The 20,000-nt window shown below is 43.9% G+C and overlaps 3 protein-coding genes across 5 annotated transcripts in view; 1 reads left to right on the forward strand and 2 right to left on the reverse strand.

Moving 5' to 3' along the window:
• Window positions 1-1,003: 1,003 nt before the first annotated feature.
• spcs3 (signal peptidase complex subunit 3) lies at window positions 1,004-6,328 on the forward strand. The gene is made up of 5 exons (XM_083655231.1): window positions 1,004-1,260; window positions 2,065-2,138; window positions 2,542-2,618; window positions 2,909-3,024; window positions 5,365-6,328. The coding sequence occupies exons 1-5, from the start codon at window positions 1,118-1,120 to the stop codon at window positions 5,495-5,497; spliced, it is 543 nt and encodes a 180-aa protein (XP_083511357.1). The 5' UTR covers window positions 1,004-1,117; the 3' UTR covers window positions 5,498-6,328.
• A 1,487-nt stretch (window positions 6,329-7,815) lies between these two features.
• On the reverse strand, window positions 7,816-18,801 carry ndufs8a (NADH:ubiquinone oxidoreductase core subunit S8a). Of its 3 annotated transcripts, none has more exons than XM_083656147.1 (8): window positions 18,746-18,801; window positions 17,645-17,696; window positions 16,518-16,583; window positions 16,021-16,110; window positions 15,054-15,162; window positions 12,948-13,011; window positions 11,758-11,886; window positions 7,816-8,917 (listed from the first exon to the last, which is right to left on the reverse strand). In XM_083656147.1, exons 2-8 carry the CDS (start codon window positions 17,685-17,687, stop codon window positions 8,786-8,788), a joined length of 633 nt encoding a protein of 210 aa, XP_083512273.1. In that variant the 5' UTR covers window positions 17,688-17,696; window positions 18,746-18,801; the 3' UTR covers window positions 7,816-8,785. The 3 variants fall into 3 exon arrangements, with proteins under 3 accessions (XP_083512273.1, XP_083512272.1, XP_083512274.1); XM_083656146.1 differs by having other exon boundaries at window positions 17,645-17,692; window positions 18,746-18,794; XM_083656148.1 differs by having other exon boundaries at window positions 17,645-17,692; window positions 18,742-18,765.
• A 1,000-nt stretch (window positions 18,802-19,801) lies between these two features.
• The window catches only part of LOC310794023 (uncharacterized protein), a gene marked incomplete at both ends in the record, with an annotated part of 13,101 nt that continues 12,902 nt past the window's right edge, over window positions 19,802-20,000 (reverse strand). The window contains one exon of the mRNA XM_083655890.1: window positions 19,802-20,000. This exon is cut by the window's right edge and continues 11 nt beyond it. Within this exon, the coding sequence (XP_083512016.1) occupies window positions 19,802-20,000 (199 nt within the window).

Consider the following 20,000-nt stretch of genomic DNA (forward strand, 5'->3'; position numbering starts at 1 on the left):
TAACTGCACAATATTAAGGATTAGTTAAGTATTAGTAAATTCATAATTTCTAATGCATTATTCATACATTACTAAGCATGATTAGTAATTCATAAACCGTTATAAATATTTTATTCCCTCCAGTGTCCACCGATACACTCCATGTTGCGGCCATTGTTGTGTGACGTCAGACAACTGGTTCCCAGCCTAGTGGGGGTAGATTTTTTTCTCCCAGTTTTCAAGTGGGAGCTCCTCCCACTTTGAGTGCCGTTCCAGCGCACTTTGGCTAATAGGAGGCCAGAAAATCTGAAGGTCCCTGTTGTCTGGAAGGCAGCATAAGATAACGAGTTTTAAGGCTCTCGCGAGAGTGTTGCTGAGATAGCAAGTTTTTTTCTCCTGATCTTTCTCTCTGAAAAATGCCATTTTAGTGTCAGAAGAATATTCAGAAGATATGTGGCTTCGGAGAATGGGCTGAATATTTACTTTAATTATGGGGGCGAAGGGATCGGTCATAATCTGAGATCACGTTGACTTTTCCCATTGAAATGACAGGAAGTGCGTTGAAGTTGGTTCGTCTTGCTAGAAATCCCATCGTCTTTGGTTGTACATTTCATGGTACATTTGATACTAGAAAAAAAATCCACTTCCGCTTACTCATCACTCGCGATGACACTTCCTGTTTCCTTTTGCGTCAAGTTAACAGTCATACACCGACAAATAGAACGTTTTGCCTTCAAAGTAAAATATTAAATAGCCTTTTAGGCGCACCGCTGCTCTGCCTTTTCAATAATTACCTTGTATATTTTGGCAGCCTTCTCTTGCATATGATATGGATGATGTAGCCTAATATTATTGTTAAAAGAACATCTGTGGGGGAAATGTATATTTTATGCATATAAACATCTATTCTAGGGCATGATCTAGGGTAGTATCAATGGTTGGTTTGACCACGATACCTTTAATTTGAAACTTATGCCCACAAGTGTATTTTTCATATTCTGGGTGCCTTGACTTCTCTGCACTTCCTTGTACTACGTAGCCTAGCTAGAGCTAACAGTAATCGCAGGTGGAACATATTCAATTGCAATTGATTGATCGTAACCCTTCTCATCCCTGTAGCTCCAGCCGGTATCTGAGGATGAATACAGTTCTGTCCAGGGCCAACTCTCTGTTCGCCTTCTCCCTCAGCGTCATGGCGGCCCTGACGTTCGGCTGCTTCATTACCACCGCGTTCAAAGACAGAAGCGTTCCTGTGGACATCCACGTCTCCAGAGTCATGCTGTAAGCAACAAAACAACAATACACAATAATAATATAACACTTAAGATATCATCATAATAATAATAATACTGGTTGTGTCCCGTTAATTGACCTTTTCTTGTCGCAACAGCTCACAAACCTTGCCGCTGTGTTTGCACATTGTTATATTTCACCCAGCAGACGGGAGTTTTTTTTGTTATCAGTCATGTTCTCAAAGTCTTTATGACTTTGACTCGTAACGGACAACGGGCTTGTCCGTTACGAGAGAATGTTTGTGATCTGTGGGAAATGCATCTCTCTGATGTCCTGGTACAGTTCGATCTCTCTCTCTCTCGCTCTCGCTCTCGCTCTCTCTCTGTGTCTCTCTCTCTCTCTCTCTCTCTCTCTCTCTCTCTCTCTCTCTCTCTCTCTCTCTCTCTCTCTCTCTCTCAGTAGCTCACATCCTTAACAGCTGTCAGCACAAGCCTGTTTCAAATGGCGTTAAAGAACCTTTTGATCTTTTTGAAAGTTTTTGATCTAACTTTAGTGTAAAAAACGCAAAGTGTCCCTGTGGGAGTTCACAATTAATAATAATAATTGATTGGATTTATAGCACCTTTCTAGATACTCAAAGCACTTAACATATCAGGGCAGGGAACTCAACTCATCCACCACCAATGTGTTGCACCCACCTAATGAAGTTAGCTACCCACCTAATGAAGTTAGCTACCCAGCTAGAGCTAGATTAGCTAACTACACCATGATACATGACCCAACAGGGCATCAGTCAATGACATTCTCCTCTCTTCCTCTCCTCTCTCCCCTCCCTCTCTCTCTCTCCAACAGGAAGAATGTAGACGACTTTACAGGACCCAGAGAGCGGAGTGACCTGGGCTTTATCACCTTTGACCTCTCGGCTGATATCCTTTAGGCTACATCTTCACTGTTTTCCAGGAAACTAGCAGAATCTGTTAATTGAAGTGTTCTATCTACACTCATCCTTCTCTTTGTCCCTCTGACACGCCCACCAGTGGCCAGAAGAAACCCATAGAGAGCAGAGATGCAGTTATTTTATCATTTTATTAAATGAGTTCATTGATTGGGAGCAATATGAAGTCCTTTATACCCTTTCCCGTTTCCACTTGGGGGCGCCAGAGTCTAAAGTTCTAGTGAGATCAAGTGCATTATAGTACCTGTGAGAATAATGCGTGTTGAAATAGTTTCTAATACATTGCAGACAGTGAGATGGTACAATTGGATGTATGAGGATAATGAGGGTTAACTCTAATGTGTACTTGAATGTTGTTCCTTAACCTCCACTACATCTGCAGCCAATCTTTGACTGGAATGTCAAACAGCTGTTCCTCTATCTGTCTGCGGAGTACACTACAAGGAGTAATGTAAGAGATGTTTCACCACACACACACACACACACACACACACACACACACACACGTTCCCAGGCTATACCAATATATCACTCTGTTACCCTGGGCTTTGGTCCAGTCTTTGCTACCTCTCATACAGTAGGATCAGGATGTCAATTATTACATTATTATTATTATTATAAATTACCATTTGTTTGATTACATACTGAAGTCAACTGTGTGTGTGTGTGTGTGTGTGTGTGTGTGTGTGTGTGTGTGTGTGTGTGTGTGTGTGCGTGCGTGCGTGCGTGTGTGTGTCTCAGTCTCTAAACCAGGTGGTGTTGTGGGATAAGATCGTGCTTCGTGGTGAAAACACCAAGCTGAACCTGAGAGACATGAAGTCTAAATACTTCTTCTTTGACGACGGGAACGGCCTGAGGTGATGCTCTCACTCTCCCTGTGTTGTCTCAGCTGCTGCTGATATATTATATATATATTATATTAACATTGCTTTCCACAAAGTAGGAAAAAATAGCCAGATTGGTAACACTGTTGTATGCAAATTAACATGCAAATTGTCCGACATGCTTAACCGATCAAAGACGTTCTCTGCGGTTAACGGTTAACGTTAATGTGATGCAGTGACTCTAAAGCACTAAATTCAGAGTCACCCCTCCACACATTACATGCAAATCCTATTATGGATTCTTGAAATTCACGAAAATGTGTGGGAAACAAATGAAACGTCATTTACCGATCTGTCAGCAACTAAAACCACTGCGTGTAGAATTTGACCTCAAAACATCCTGAAATTAATTTTGAGAGCACAGTATAATATAACTATATAAATATACGTCCAGAACTCTGCTGCCCGCCTCCTCACCTCCACCCGCCGCCGAGACCACATCACTCCCGTCCTTCATGACCTCCACTGGCTCCCAGTCAAATACCGGATCAACTACAAAATTCTACTCATCACCTACAAAGCCCTCAACAACCTGCCCCCCCCCCTACCTCTCTGATCTCCTCCACCGCCACGTCCCCACCCGCAGCCTCAGGTCCGGAGACACCAACTACTTGACGATCCCCAGGACCAAGCTCCGGACCTGGGGCGACAGGGCCTTCTCAGTTGCCGCACCCACCCTCTGGAACACTCTCCCCATCCACATCCGTCAATCTAACTCCATAACATCCTTCAAACAGGCCCTCAAGACCCACCTCTTCAACCTCGCCTTCTCCTCCTAACCTCACTCCACTCTACCTACTGTCCCCACCTTTCATGAATGTTTCAAATTAAAGTATTTATTTCTGTGTTTTCTGTAAAGCGACTTGTATCTGTTCCGTTTATTATTATTATTCCGTGCTAAAACAGTATGCACGTCAAAAACCGTAAGGGCTACAGTAGCCAGACCTTGCACATAGGTTGGAAATGTGCCCCACTCAGAAACAAAAAATGAGCCATATTGCCAGATGGTGGCGCTATAACAGCCGACTGCACGTATTGGCCCATAACTGCTGAACCGTGAGGCGTAGAATCAAAATTCCACATCTGCTGGATTCCCTGGATCAATACGCATCTATCCATATAGACCACGCCCATTTAAGTCTGCTAGATTTTCCGCCATCTTGGACTTTCTCGAAAAAAAAAACGAACTCGTCCTAGGCCATTTGCCCGAATGAGCCCAAACTTTTTGTGTGTCAACTCTGGACTTCCCTGATCTAAAAACTTACAAAGAATTTGGATACGTGAAACCGTCTTGAAATGATAAATGTTTAAACTTTTGATGACACATGCTCTGACACTGTCATCACCGATGACAGTCTTGTGACATCACTGATGATGTCATCTATGATGTCATCTATGATGTTATCCTTCCTCTACATAACATCAGCTCTCCCAGTACCTCATCCACTCTACAACAGCAAGGCGGCAAGTAAAGTAGCTCATCCTTCCTCTACATAACATCAGCTTGAACAAATGGTTCAAGTTCTGGCCTTGTGCTTATGCAGACCAGATTAATGACTACCACCACTACTACAAAAGCATTGGCTTTTCATTGTGACAACCAATTACTTAGATCACCATTCAGGAACAGTTTGTTTAATCCTTTCCTCACTGAGCACATCTATAACCATGATCAGAAGTGTACAGTAGAAGCAGCACACTATCTTCATCCAATGGACTCGGAACACAAAAGCAACACCTCAGTAAGCTGTCCACTCATGGCTAACACATCTAAGCTTATCAGGAAGCTAGGATTTGAAATTATGACAGTTTGCCTAGAAAAAGTCCATTACTCTTTGACAGCCACCATTTGGCTTACCACCACCACTGCTACTTACTACATATTACTTACTACAAACTTGGTACACTTGTGCACATATCAACTCTGACTAAATGTGCAATTCAGTGTCTATATTAATATTATCTGACATATAACCCCCAAGTCACCAGAAGCTTGGACCCCGCATCGTCGCTTGCGGCTATATTTATTATTATTATTATAACAGTATAATATAACTATATAAATATAACAGTATAATTGTCTGTAGAAAAACAAGACCATCGCCCAGCGTGGAAAGTGCCCACTGCCCAGGTGGGCTGTCTCGTCCAAAGGGCCTTTCTGTGTGGAGTTTGCATGTTCTCCCTGTGAACCCCTGGGGTTCCTCCATACAACATCCATATGGATTCACAAGCAGTGTTGTCACTTCAATTATTTCACATTTCACATGATTCGTTACTTGGCTAACCATCACATCTGTCTCCTCTCCTCCCCAGGGCCAACAAGAACATCACCTTGATGTTGTCTTGGAACGTGGTTCCCAACGCTGGCATCCTCCCCCTGGTGGCAGGAAGCGGACATGTCAGCCTTCCTTTCCCCGATGCATACGAGACCACCAAAAGTTATTAGACACACAGGAAGACAGCGGTGCACACAGGCGAACATAAACACACCCAGACAGAGGCTGTACATGCAGACACACATACAGTACATCCTGTACATTCCCACAACATGACCTCACATCCTGTTTGGCTCTACGTATCAGTCTGGACTTCCACCCGCCCAGTCATTTAGGTGGGTGGGACTAGTGTCCTCTAGTAAGAGAGTGGCGTCAGCGGAGGACCAAAATGCGAGACTCATTAGCCAATGAACAGCCAGGAATGGGTCTCGCGCTACTTTTGCATGCTAAAATAAAGCTGATAATGTACAATTTGATTCAAGGGATGAAAAACCCTTTCAGAGTACAACACAAACTGTCTATTTTGCTGCAACTCGACAGTGCTGCTTTTTTTACTCAAGAGTTCCACTTTCTACTTCCTGGAAAAAAACTGGTCCATTGGAGTGAATGGAGATGTCGGAACTCTTCTATTATACGGCTCTGGGTGGGACTACCTTCCTTACAACCAATCAGCATCGCCAAATCCAGTGGGAAGAATGGCGAAATAACTGCACTTATGGCTATGTTTGCTCTACTAACATTATTGTTCGTTACTAAGGGAGACGGCATTAGTTTTTCCAGCGGCGGCCCTCATTGGCTGGTTATGTTGTCAACTACGACGTAGGTCTATGATTGGCCCGGCTGGGGGTGGGTGCAAGTCCAGACTGATCGAGCCAAACAGGATGTGAGGTCACATGATTGGGATGGTTTTAACAGGCTATCACAAACGCATTTCCTCCATGGATGTAAATTAATTGTTTGTTTTCTGATTTTTGTAATAAAAGCTCAGATTAGGAACAACCGTGTCTTCATAAAAGGCTTGATTTACTTGGTAGTTTGGTGTACTTTTGGGTCATCTCAGCGTATCTTCCCCTGAGCACGACCCGGTCGTTACGTGAAGTGTGCCCCCTCATACATGAGGCATGTTGCTTTCACACATGTGGAGCACCTCTGGGTGTAGAGTAGAGAGGGGGTGGGGGGAGGAGCACCTCTGGGTGTAGAGAGGGGGTGGGGGGAGGAGCACCTCCGGGTGTAGAGTAGAGAGGGGTGGGGAGTAGAGAGGGGGTGGGGGGTGGAGCACCTCCGGGTGTAGAGCAGAGAGGGGGTGGGGGGAGGAGCACCTCCGGGTGTAGAGCAGAGAGGGGTGGGGAGGAGGAGCACCTCTGGGTGTAGAGTAGAGAGGGGGTGGGGGGAGGAGCACCTCCGGGTGTAGAGTAGAGGGGTGGGGAGGAGGAGCACCTCTGGGTGTAGAGTAGAGAGGGGGTGGGGGGAGGAGCACCTCCGGATGTAGAGTAGAGCGGGGGTGGGGGAGGAGCACCTCCGGGTGTAGAGTAGAGAGGGGGTGGGGGAGGAGCACCTCCGGGTGTAGAGCAGAGAGGGGGTGGGGGGAGGAGCACCTCCGGGTGTAGAGCAGAGAGGGGTGGGGAGGAGGAGCACCTCTGGGTGTAGAGTAGAGAGGGGGTGGGGGGAGGAGCACCTCCGGGTGTAGAGTAGAGGGGTGGGGAGGAGGAGCACCTCTGGGTGTAGAGTAGAGAGGGGGTGGGGGAGGAGCACCTCCGGGTGTAGAGTAGAGAGGGGGTGGGGGAGGAGCACCTCCGGGTGTAGAGTAGAGGGGTGGGGAGGAGGAGCACCTCTGGGTGTAGAGTAGAGAGGGGGTGGGGGGAGGAGCACCTCCGGATGTAGAGTAGAGCGGGGGTGGGGGGAGGAGCACCTCCGGGTGTAGAGAGGGGGTGGGGGCAGGAGCACCTCCGGGTGTAGAGTAGAGAGGGGGTGGGGGGAGGAGCACCTTCCGGGTGTAGAGTAGAGAGGGGGTGGGGGGAGGAGCACCTCCGGGTGTAGAGCAGAGAGGGGGTGGAGGGAGGAGCACCTCTGGGTGTAGAGCAGAGAGGGGGTGGGGGCAGGAGCACCTCCGGGTGTAGAGTAGAGAGGGGGTGGGTGCATTGTGAAAACTGACCACACAGCTGTATGCATGGAAGACAGCAGTCTGAGCATTAGGCTACAGCCTTAATGGCACAAAGTGAATCGCTTTGACATTCAACAAACTAGCACGACATGCAGAGTCTGATAACAAGTTGCTAAAAATACATAATGCTTTACTCATGGTGGGTAATAATGAAATTATCTCAATCAGTAATAGCCTAGTCGTGGTGGAAAAACATTATTTTACCACTGAACCACTCTTCTAGAATCTAAAACAGTGGTTAGCTAATGCCAATAACCCATGTTACGTCCCAATCTTTAAATGTAACTGTGTTCACACTCCAAAAAATGACAAGTCTTCAGTGTTTGCCCCAGGGTTTTATTCTCATCAGCGTGGAAAAGAGACGGCCTGAGACGGCAATTGAACAATACCGCTAATCATAATCATATATTCATCATACTCCTGTGAAATCTGAGCACAAGTAAAAAGGGACAGTTCACCCAAAAATTTAAGTTCTGTCATCTACCCTCCTGCCAGTTGAAACTGAGAAAACCAGTCACCATTGCCTTCATTATACAGTACAAGTGAAGTCAATAGTGACTGTTTCAGTTAGCCTGAGGGGGAGGAGATGATGACGATGTACCATCATGTGACTTTAGAGAAAGATTGAGTCAACACGGTTCTCATTCTGATTCCAGGCGCTTTGGTTTGGTGGTCCCGTGCACCGGACAGTTTTTGATCCCGAAATGTTTGATGAAAATTGAGATTTTTAAAAGTCACATTTACACTTTGAAAATGATACAAATGGTGTTCATTTGTGAAGATATACTTGCTGAACACAAAGTCCACAGTTTGATAAACTTGTTGTTACCCACAGATCTTATTTCAGGCATTTCACTAAAAATCCCCATCCCATTCACTTTGAGACGAGGGAACCAGGAAGTGCTAACATCCGGGTCTTAGAACTCATTCCTACGGTACTCTCTGAGAACCACGTTAACTCAATCGTTCTCCAAAATCACATCTAGTACCTTTAAGGGCTTCCCACAGACCACCAGTGTGTTAGGGTTAGGGTTAGCACTGATCAGTTCTACAATAAATATGTCATCACACAAGCTGCATTATGTCGTCATAAACTGGTGTTTGTTAAATCATCCCCCGGACATCAGCAAACCAAGACACTGGCCTGGACCCTACAGCAACATGCATCAGAGCTGAGACTCACGAGGAGCATTTGTTCTTACAGTATGTACAGTACGGACGTATGTGTATGTCAGAGACGTTATGCTGTCATGGGCTATCTGTACACTGTGTGTGTGTGTGTGTGTGTGTGTAGTGTCTATCGGTAGAGGTAATCAGCTTGTATGTTGGCGGCGATCTCCGCTTCCCACTTGTCGCCGTTGTTGAGCAGCTTCTCCTTGTTGTAGAGAAGCTCTTCATGGGTTTCAGTGGAGAACTCAAAGTTGGGACCCTGAGGGACAGCAGAAAGGAAGATGGAGAGGTTGGAGAAGGAACACAGAGAGGCGTGGAGGAAATCTCTCTCTCTCTCTCTCTCGTATTAGCTGTTTTGTAGTTAACATTAGTGTTAGTATTTAGCCTATTACTGTAAATGTACTAAAATTAATGATTGTCTTAGTGTTGTGCTGTTAGTGTTATTAGCATTAGTGTTTATGTTCACATTAATTAAGTATTCATTAATTGATGGTTAGTGATAGTATATTTAAGCAATATATCACGAGAGCAAGTGTGTTGTGGTGAATATATCCCCCTGATCAGTTGTTATCCCACGAGGCCGCAGTGGGATAACAACTGAGCAGGGGGATATATTCCACAAAACACGCTGCTCGAGTGCTATATTGCTTTTATAAAAGGGTTCCAAGTATAATAATATAATAATAATAACACTATAAGTCCGACTGGCATGGTATTCTGAGAGTCAGTTGAAACACTACTGTAAGGCGGGACCTCTAGCAAGAAGATAGACGTGCGGGTGATTTGATTGGATCGTTCTGGAGACTGAAGTTGACATTGGCCAATCCTGGCGCTTGGCTGAGAGCTTTCTGGAAACCCAGGCAGCTCGAGCGCAGCGTTGCATTCTCAGGGCTTGCCCGACACCAACTAACGTTACGGGGTTAAATGCGGGGTTAAATGCGGAGTTAACAGCCTTTATTTTGCAAAGAAGACATTAGCCCGCATCTATTCTTGTACAAAACATCATTTTCTGCGAAGTATTAATAAAGTTATAAGCGAAGATCGATTCACAAGGATCTGACAGCTGTCTCCGCCATTTTTTTTTCTACGTTGTCATTTGAGGTAAGCCTTATTATTACTCTCTTAGTAAGAGAGTTGCCATGGCAACCAATAACCCATGGCCATGGGTTATTGAACTCGGTTACTGGAATTATACAATGGCTGTGAACCAATCAGATTGCTTGATTTGAGAGAGCCATTTTATAATTATGTATATTTGCATATGGCAATTACCGTAAATTCCGGACTATAAGGCGCACCGGTCTATAAGACGCACCTTCAAAGGTGACTATTTTTTTCTTCTATAAGCCGCACCGGTCTATAAGCCGCGGGTGTTTTGATGTTTAATTACCATATGTAAGGCTTCGTGCACAGAGGGGATTGTCGGGAAAGAGATGGCTGTTTGGGGAAGCTCCCATTTATTAACATTTCAACAAAACAAGTTGCATATTTGCATAACGTATTCAAGTGTTACCATTTAGTGCAATAGTAGCTACAGAACATGTACTGTGCTGTGTAAATTTAGGGGTCCTTGGCATGAAAAAGGTTGAAAACCACTGATCTACATTATAGCCTACAGTAGTACCATAACAAAAAACAAAGCTTACAGCGCTTGACGAGGCAATATCAATGGCTAAATTAAATGTGTTTTTTTTAAAGTGCAAAATAAAGTGCCTGTAACACGACAGTAAGCGCGTAAGCCTAAAGTTGCAGTAACACGGCTGCTTAAAATATACGGTAATCAGCCTACCAGAAAAGTCATTAATCCTCGTCTTCATCTTTTAGGCTAAGGTGCAGTACACGGCTGTAACCAGAAAAGTCAAGTCATTAATCCTCATCTTCGTCTTCTTCCTGCGTACTAAAACCACCAAAGTCCTCATCTTCAGTGTCGGAAACGAACAGGCTCAGGGTGGCTTCGTCAGCCACTCTCCTCTCTCCTTCATTGTCGCTCTCAAAACCAACGAACTCCTCTTCGTCACTGTCGGAATCGAACAGCCTCTGAAGGCCCTCAGCTGGCGGCGTCCTCCTCTTCATCACGCAGCAGTCCAGCCTTTCGGAACCCGTTGGTAATCGTGGATGTTTTGACACTCCTCCACGCTGTCAGGATCCACTGGCAAACTTGAGCCTTCAGTCGGATCTGAACGGCACCTCGGCCGTCTGCTCTCTGTGTCAACACCCTGATGCCAAGGTTACGTGCTGCTACTCGATTTCCTTCTTTCCTTCTTCTTCTCGCCGCCATCGTCGTAACACAGCCAGTTCTCCATCTTTTGAAGCATGATGTTAGATTACAACGAGCTAGTTGTGTGGCTTAGCCTTCCAAAATGTTGCTGTTAGTTTTTTAGAATGTAATACATAGAATTGGGAATGTTACATTCAATTTCATTCAGACTGTCTTTCAAGCTCAATCGCTGCCTTTTTCCCCCCGGAGCGAGGGAGGAGGGAGGGTGTTTTACTGTAGTGGCTGAGAGAGAGTAGTGGCACAGTGCTCCAATCAGGTCGCGAGGCACATTTTTTGCAACATCATCCAATCAGGGTCTCGCTCTCATAATGTCTGTCTTGCTCTCGTTCTGCCTCATACCAACATCCATAGATTTTGGAGGTTCCCGAGTGGCCGTTTGCTGGAAAAATCCATAGATAAGACGCACCGTTATTTAAGCCGCAGGGGGCAAAAAAGGCCAAAAAACGGGAAAAAAGCCGCGGCTTATAGTCCGGAATTTACGGTAATAATTTTTGCGAGTAAAAAATATGCTTGGACCCTGAACTAGAATGTTTTAATGCAGAATTATGTTGCAGGGACTACTAGAATCATCATACTGGTGTAATTGTATGCATCAAAGGGTTAAATCGAGCATTTATGAATGCTATAGAGGAGAGTTCAAAATATCAAGATATACAGCATGTATATATAGTTATAGCCTAAACATATCAAGATATTATTTAGAGGCCATATCGCCCAGCCTCTCCCAACACACACACACACACACACACCCACACACCCACACACACACACACACACACACACACACACACACACACACACACACACACACACACACACACCTCTACGATGGCGTCCACAGGGCAGGCTTCCTGACAGAAGCCACAGTAGATGCATTTGGTCATGTCGATGTCGTAGCGGGTCGTCCTCCGGCTGCCATCGGCTCGAGGCTCTGCTTCGATAGTGATGGCCTGGATCCCACACGTTATTGGACCCGACATGTTATTGGACCCCACACGTTATTGGACCCCACATGTTATTGGGAAGAAGAGGGGAGGAGTCAAAACAGAAACAGACATAGGGAGGACTGGGGACTAACAGAGTACTGCAGGAATGAGTCGGAAGTAGCAAATGGCCGCCATGCTGGTTCGTAAGGGAAAAAGTAGTCTCTTAAAACAGACGGTTGGCTCGTGCAATTTTCAAATGCTTCCGCCTAAAACGTCTGGACGTCGATCTGGGAAAACTTGGGTCAAAACGGATTTCCGGGGATGTCCCGCCTAAAGGCAGGTGATTGGAGAAATACGAGCGGATGTCCCGCCTAAAGGTGGGACATGCGCTCGTATTTCTCCAATCACCTGGATCGGTTCAAACTTCCTCCGGTCTGAAGCGTTTTTCCCCACAAATTCCTTTGTCCAGGTTCTGTGTGAAGTACACACTGTCTAAGCTGCATTGGCAGAATGGAGAAGAGACAGTCTGGATGAGAGATTAGAGGAAAATGCTGTGGGATTTTAGAATGGGGATTTCAATTCAATGCATGAAATCAGCTCTGTGGTTAACACAAGCTTATGGGAGTGCTCATTTGTGTTCAGCACGATAATCTTCACAAACGAGGACCACTTTTATGACTTTTGAATCACTGTTATGTCTTTTGAAGCGTTTTCTAAAAATCAAGTAAAATCAAACCCTGCATGTACATTCCAAAAGTCATAAAAGTGATTCACGTTTGTGCTGCTGAACCCAAATTCGCGCTCCCATAAACCTTTGTTAACCACAGACCTTATTTGATGCATTTAAGTGAAACCACATTCACTTTTCCCCTGAAGAACCCAAGCGCTACTTTCAGACTCATTCCTGCGGTGCTCTATAGAGCTAGACTTTAAAAAATGTGAACTATCCCTTTATGTGAACTATCCCTTTAACTGCAAGGAGGAAAAAAGTGTGTGTGTGTGTGTGTGTGTGTGTGTGTGTGTGTGTGTGCGTGTGCGCGTGTGCGCGTGTGTGTGTGTGTGTGCGTGTGTGTGTGCGTGTGTACCTGGGCAGGGCAGATAGCCTCACACAGCTTGCAGGCAATGCAGCGCTCCTCTCCTGATGGATACCTGTTATAATTACAAACACTAGATTAGGGTTTGACCCATGCCAGGGTTTCTCAACTGGTGGCTCGGAACCCAAACGTGGGTTGCCGGGACGTTTTGAGTCGCGGTTGCGGACGCCCATGGGGGAAAAAATTTAAAATTATCTGATGCTGCTGTGCTATTACTTTGAAGGACATACCATGAATCTGTGCACATGCACTCTCTGTCTCTCCCCCTCTCTCTCTCTCCCTCAGTCTCTTTCATGTGTGTTTGTCTCACTGATGACTAGGGCTGGGTTAAAAAAATTGATTCTCAGATTTTTAATCGATTTTTATTTTAATCCTCGATTATCGATTCATATGTCCAGAGATCGTTTTTTTTTTATTAAAAATAAATAAATAATAATAATAATAATAAACAGGCTAAAATATTATGCTGTGTGTGGTAGTTGAAACATAGTTTCAAGTTGACGTTTATTTATGTTTGTAGTTGAAACAAAAACATAAATACTGTAGGCTACATGAATGGAAATGTTTGATCATTAATATCTACTTTTAGAAATTATATAGGCTGAAATCAAATCACTGTGCATAATTGTGAAAGTGTCTTTATTGACAGATGAAAAGGCTGTTATTTACCCTTTGTCACCACCTGGTGAGTAAATATATGTGTAACTAAAACCATTAAAATTGACAACAGGTCTGCAACTTTTTTCCCCGTGTATCTACTTGGCTGGATGGGAACCCCTGTGTTACATAACTGGACATGTAATTCAGGGTACAGATCAAAAAACATTTTGAAACATATTGAAATCGATCGAATCGGAATCGAATCGAATCGAAATTAATCGATTCGCAACCTTGTGAATCGGAATCAAATCGATTCTTGAAATTTGAACCAATACCCAGCTCTACTGATGACATCATCAGTGATGTCACAATGATGTAACAATGCCTATGTAAAAGATGTTTAAAACTCAGGTACTCAATAAATATAAAACATTATGATAAACAATCCAACCACCAATAAAACCGAAGATAAGATTGTTCAATGATCAACCAAAACCAAATTAAACAAACAAGGACCAATGTATTTGTTACTAACCTGAAACAACTGCATTGACTTGTCTAACATGGTGTAAATATGGTATATTGAAGTATATATATATGTTAAAATACATCTATATATGTATGTATTATATATGAGCACGATCACTTGTAAATTTCTTTCTAATTTTTTTCTTCTTCTAAAGTTTAGTTAAATACCATGATTGAAACTGCGTTAACATGTTCTGTTTTTGTAATTTTCTTTTATTTACATAGGGTAGGCAAAATAAGCTGCGGCTTCAGCCTACACCTTTTCGGCCCATCTTGCCTCAACTCATTGTATGTGTGTATTGTCATGATTTGTTGAATGGACCGAAATAAACTAACTACCTAAACCTAAACCTATGTATGACATCCCTGATGACATCATCACTGATGACATCATCAGTGACATCATCACTGAACTATAGCCTCAGGGCAATTCATCTCCGTCAGGTCATCCGCACGGGTGCTCTTTACACCCCCTGAAAGTTTCAGCCCGATCGCACGTAAAGCGGCATAGCTGTGGCCGGACAAAATTCTTGAAACAGACAGATTTTGTAGATAATGAAAAACACATGTGAACACTGAATTTGAAAAAGTAGTGCATTTCTTTATTTCCAAAACATTTGGAAAAGCCCATAAATCATTATTAATATTATTATCATATTATTAATGATTTACCGCATTGTTTCCTCTCAATGTGAAAATGTTGGCTGATTGTTGGACTCACTTGGATGTGTCCAAAGCGATGTTTGGAGATATTTCTTGGCATGAATCTAGTGACATCTACAATCTTGACAAAATTTGGGGATGAGGTGCCGTACAAATAAACATGTTTGCCAACTTCCTCTGCTTGTCTCCATGTCGTCTTCACCATCAGTGGAAATATGAAGCAAGCGGACCAATGAGCATAAAGACGTAGTGCGTAGCTACGGCGACATAGAGTCCGGGCTAACTCCTCCCCCCTCTGGGACCCACCTGCGCAGGGCGTGCTCCCCTCTGAAGCGAGGTGACAGCGGTCCCTTCTCAAACGGGTAGTTGATGGTGGCCGGCTCTCTGAAGAGGTAGCTCATCGTCATGCCTAGACCTGACATCACCACAAGATCATGAAATATGACGTTAGATAACATTTCAGAACATTTCCTGTATTGTCACATTGCAATATAACACACAACTAGAATGCCGTGACCCTAAAGGCTGACAGGACAGGCATGAACAATGTACCACCTGTCATTAAGTTGCTTTCTGGGTGATCAAACGATATTCAAATGGCGCAAAAATGCATCAAGTCCAGGTACAAACAAACCCAGGATACTGTAGGGCTGTGTGATCATTCAATATGATATTTTATCGGCTTTCAGTGGAATCATATCATGATGATGATGACATGAAGATATTTTAATATTGTGACACACAGCGCCCCTGCTGGCCATTTGGGTGTCCTAAGCGTCATTTTTCATGACCCCCCTCTTCCCAAGAAAAAGGAAAGAGCATTTCAAGCCAATATGAAACGGTGAGCAAATAATAAAATGAAGCCATAAGGATTCAATATCTGACAGAACTGTATTAGACATTACATATCCCTGTAAACAGCATTACAGGGAGACTGCAATCATCTCAGCGTATACATGAAAACTGTTTATGATTAATAACTAATAATAGCTTATTGATTATGAAATGAAATCAATGGAGCTTAAATTTTATATAACAGTAGTCCAGGTCGGATTTAAAAAAAAGTCACATTCCATGTGATTTGTACTGTTCACACAGTCATGGAAAAGACTGGCCCGAGTCACTTCGGGGGGGGGAAGATCAGATTCGGGCCACTTGTGCCTGCTGTGTGAACGTAGCCTAAGTTCAAGCCCTAAATAGCCCCTGTAATGAGGTGACCCTAGTTTGGTATTCATGGTGAGGATACAGAGAGAGAGAGAGGTAAGAGGCTGACCTCTGAAGAGCTCTGTCCACAGCAGCGTCTGTGCAGCACGGTCTGTGATCGACTTCATGTCTGTGGGAATCTCTTGGGCGTTCACATACTCTGGCAGAGAGAGAGAGGGAGAGAGACATTCACATACTCTGGCAGAGAGAGAGAGAGGGAGAGATCTCTGTACAATAATGACATGGTTCATGTGGTCAGCAGCTCCTTCAGCCAGAGTGAGGCAGCTTTTACTGCTGCTGAGTCACAGAGGAATGAGTCCTCTGCTCAGACATCCCATATATAAATAATCAATAAATGTTCAACCTTTTGAATCTAATGTTGCATTACAATATATATTTATATAGTCAAGACTCATTCATTATTATTATTACAAATTCTGGCTAATGACTTGCCATGGCAGGCACTGGTTGCAATTGTGTATGTGTGTGTGTGTGTGTGTGTGTGCGCGCGCGCGCGTGCGTGCGTGCGTGCCTGCGTGCGCATGCGTACGTGGTAGTGGTACTTACTGAATCCCTCCCTCTGTGCTGACACACTGAAGGACCTGACCAGACTCTGGGTGGCCACAGATGTGCCTGAAGGAAAATACAAACAGAAATGAGAATGGCATCAGAATAGGAGTGGTCCTTTGGACAGTACCCTGAAGCACAACAGCGACAACATGACAACATTGTGCTTAGGAGAGTTACATAAAGTGGCCTTTGACCCCAATGGGTTTAGGATGTGTTATAGAGCTGCATGTAAGCAGCTCTATAATAAAGCATTTGACAAGATTTTGGTCAGAATCAATAAATGGTGGGAAATTATTATTATTTTATTTATTTGTAACCTTTATTTCTACAGGGGGCGTCTCACTGACAGCAATGCTCTCTTTTTCAGGAGTGCCCTGTTCACATTCATACACACACATTCACACCTGGAAGCTGACCAGTACAACCACAGTCTGATCTGCTGGCCACTGAGCAGCTCCACTGGAGCGGTTGGGGATAAGGGCCTTGCTCAAGGGCACCTCAGTGGTGGTAATGAGGGAGGGGCAAGCGCTCCCTTTTCACTTTCCCCACCCAGATTTATCCTGCCGGTCCCGGGGATTGAACCGACGACCTTCCGGTCACAAACTCGCTTCTCTAACCTTTAGGCCACCACTGCCTTATTGTTGTTGTTGTTGTTAGTATTATTATTTATAATGTATTATTTTATTTTGAAGTTACAAAATAAGGCACAGGTTAAACATTTTCATAAATTAATCATTAATAATTACTGTATGCCTCTGGAACAGCAGTTAGACACTAAAGCTCTCCTTTGAAAACCACTGACACCATCACCATCATGCATATTAAATTATATAATAAGTATGTAATTAAACAAACTGCCTCATATCCATATCAGAGGCGGGTGACGACTGAATGATAACACCACATAAAAAGGGAGGGGGGGGGGTCACATAAATAAAAAGGCCAAAATCGTCCCCAATTCAGCAACAGAGCTTAGTAATAACTTATCAGTCTGGGGGAGCACAAAGCTCTCAGTTGGCTCTCTGCAAGTGTCCCAATAGTCACTGTTAGAATATTAGATATTCATCCATGCATCAATCATCCATCTCCAATATATTCCCCTTCACATGGCTGTGGAGTCTTACCTGGCCGTGAGACGGAGGAGAGTAAACGCAATGTTGCAGCCATCACACCTGTCAGCACGCACAGACAGACAGACAGACACACACACACACACACACACACACACACACAAACACACACACGCACGCACACAGACAGACAGACAGACAGACAGACAGACAGACAGACAGACACGCACACAGACAGACAGACAGACAGACAGACAGACAGACAGAACATAGGTCATTTTGCAGAGTGGCACTGTCTTTAAAAACCAAGATACAATCATTCTTCCTTAATCCAGCACTCTTCTTCTATCAAACTAAAACCACGAGAGTAACGTATTGAACAGTGTGACCTGACTAGACAACAGGGCTGCAACTCATTTTTCATTATGGATTATTTTCTCAACTAATTGATTCGTCGTTTGGTCTATAATATCTATATATATATATAATATAATATCTCACTAAATGGTGAAAAGTGTCGATTACTTTCCCCCCAAAAGCCCAAGATCCTCAAATGTCTTATTTTGCCCTGACCAACAGTCCACCAACTTACTGTCATAGAAGACTAAAGAACCAGAAAATATTCATATTTAAGAAGCTGGCACAAGATAATTTTAGCATTTTTCAGAGAGTCAACAGTCAACAGACTCCAGTCATATGACTGTCAGTCATATTGATTCTTTCCCCATAAGAAGGCATGTTTGAAGTAACGTCTCTGAATGCTTGACCAAGGCACCAAGCTAACGTTAGCTGTCATGCTCTCCCTAAAAGCAAAGCAGCCTACATGCACGCTACTTCATTACATGCTACTCGTTAGCTTGGGTAGTTTAACCAGCCTGCAAACCAAGTAACGTGACATACCCCTGACCACTTTACAGCACCTTGACTTCAATATTAATCTTTGTGACATGTCAAGGGGCTATGCTAAGCTAACCTTAACACTGATGGAGCAACAACACTCAAGGACTTCTGTATAAAGGTCGCCTGAGGAGAATGGAAAGTGACTACAACGCTTTCAACATGAGAATAGGCAAGCCAGTTATTGTGCTGTTTGATGTACGCAAATGACGCGCGTATTAAAGAGGAATATGTGTGTTTAAATAGTTTAAAACTCACCGAAATGTCGCTATTTGGCCTTCTGAACCAGAACAGCGGACGATTTAGGAAGGGACCGTGCGTGCACCGGAAACGACAAAACGTGAGTCTTCTTCTTCTTCTTTGCGTTTTTTGGCAGATTGCAATCCAACTATTAAGGTGCATACCGCCACCTACTGTACCGGAGTATGCAGTACAGGATCAAATTCACTTACATCAGTCCATGAGAGAAAAGAAAAACTAAATTCTATTAAACAACCCTGTAACTTTTAAGAATTCAATGACCCCTCTCTGTGTAATCCACACCTTATCTCCTTTTGTTCCTAATATCCCTTTCAAATCCCATCCTCGCCCAGCCTCTCAACCTTTGTTGTAAGTTGACCCTTTCTTCATTATATTTATCACAGTGCATTAATACTTATTAATCAACTATTTTGTCTGCAGTTTCATTACCCTTTAATCCCACATGTGCAGGTACCCAACAAAATTCTACCTCTATTCCCAACATCTGGATTCTAAATAAGCATAGAAACATTTCAAACAAAACATCTTCCCTGATTGATTCCATACACTGTATTTAGTTCAACACAAAGATCAACTGTCCACGGACAGACTGAGTGTGTACATCATCTCAAAACAAAACAAAAAACAACACAAATGCAGAACCTGTGTGTGTGTGTGTGTGTGTGTGTGTGTGTGTGTGTGTGTGTGTGTGTGTGTGTGTGTGTGTGTGTGTGTGTGTGTGTGTGTGTGTATATATGTATATGTATGTATATATAATTACAGATACACAAGAGAGAAAAACAACAAAGATAAAAAAAAACATACAAAGGGAAGAAAACACACACACACACACACACACACACACACACACACACACACACACACACACACACACACACACATCCTCAGGGTTAATCTGTAAAAAGTGTTTTGGGGAAAAAATTGCAATGCTCTGGCAGACCAGCAGGCGGAGCCGCGCAGACCACTGAGCACACTTTGGGAACCAATGAGATGATTGTCAGGTTTCCCATTGAAAGCTATGGGGAAATGAATAGGGAAAACAACTGCACATCTTTAAAGGTCCAGTTGAGTCATGGCAGTCAGGACAGGGTCTGAAAAGGACTTCCTATTGGTCCACAGCAGGGCCAGGCCTGCCTCCCGGAACTCCTGGTGGGAGCAGTAGATGAGCGGGTTCAGCCCACAGTCCAGGTACGACATCACAGATGACAGCGTCCTCAGCCAATCAGGGGCCGAGGACAGGTCCAGCCTGCCG

The sequence above is a fragment of the Poromitra crassiceps genome (assembly GCF_964638095.1).
Source record: "Poromitra crassiceps genome assembly, chromosome: 19".
In the NCBI taxonomy this organism is placed as follows: Eukaryota; Metazoa; Chordata; class Actinopteri; order Beryciformes; family Melamphaidae; genus Poromitra; species Poromitra crassiceps.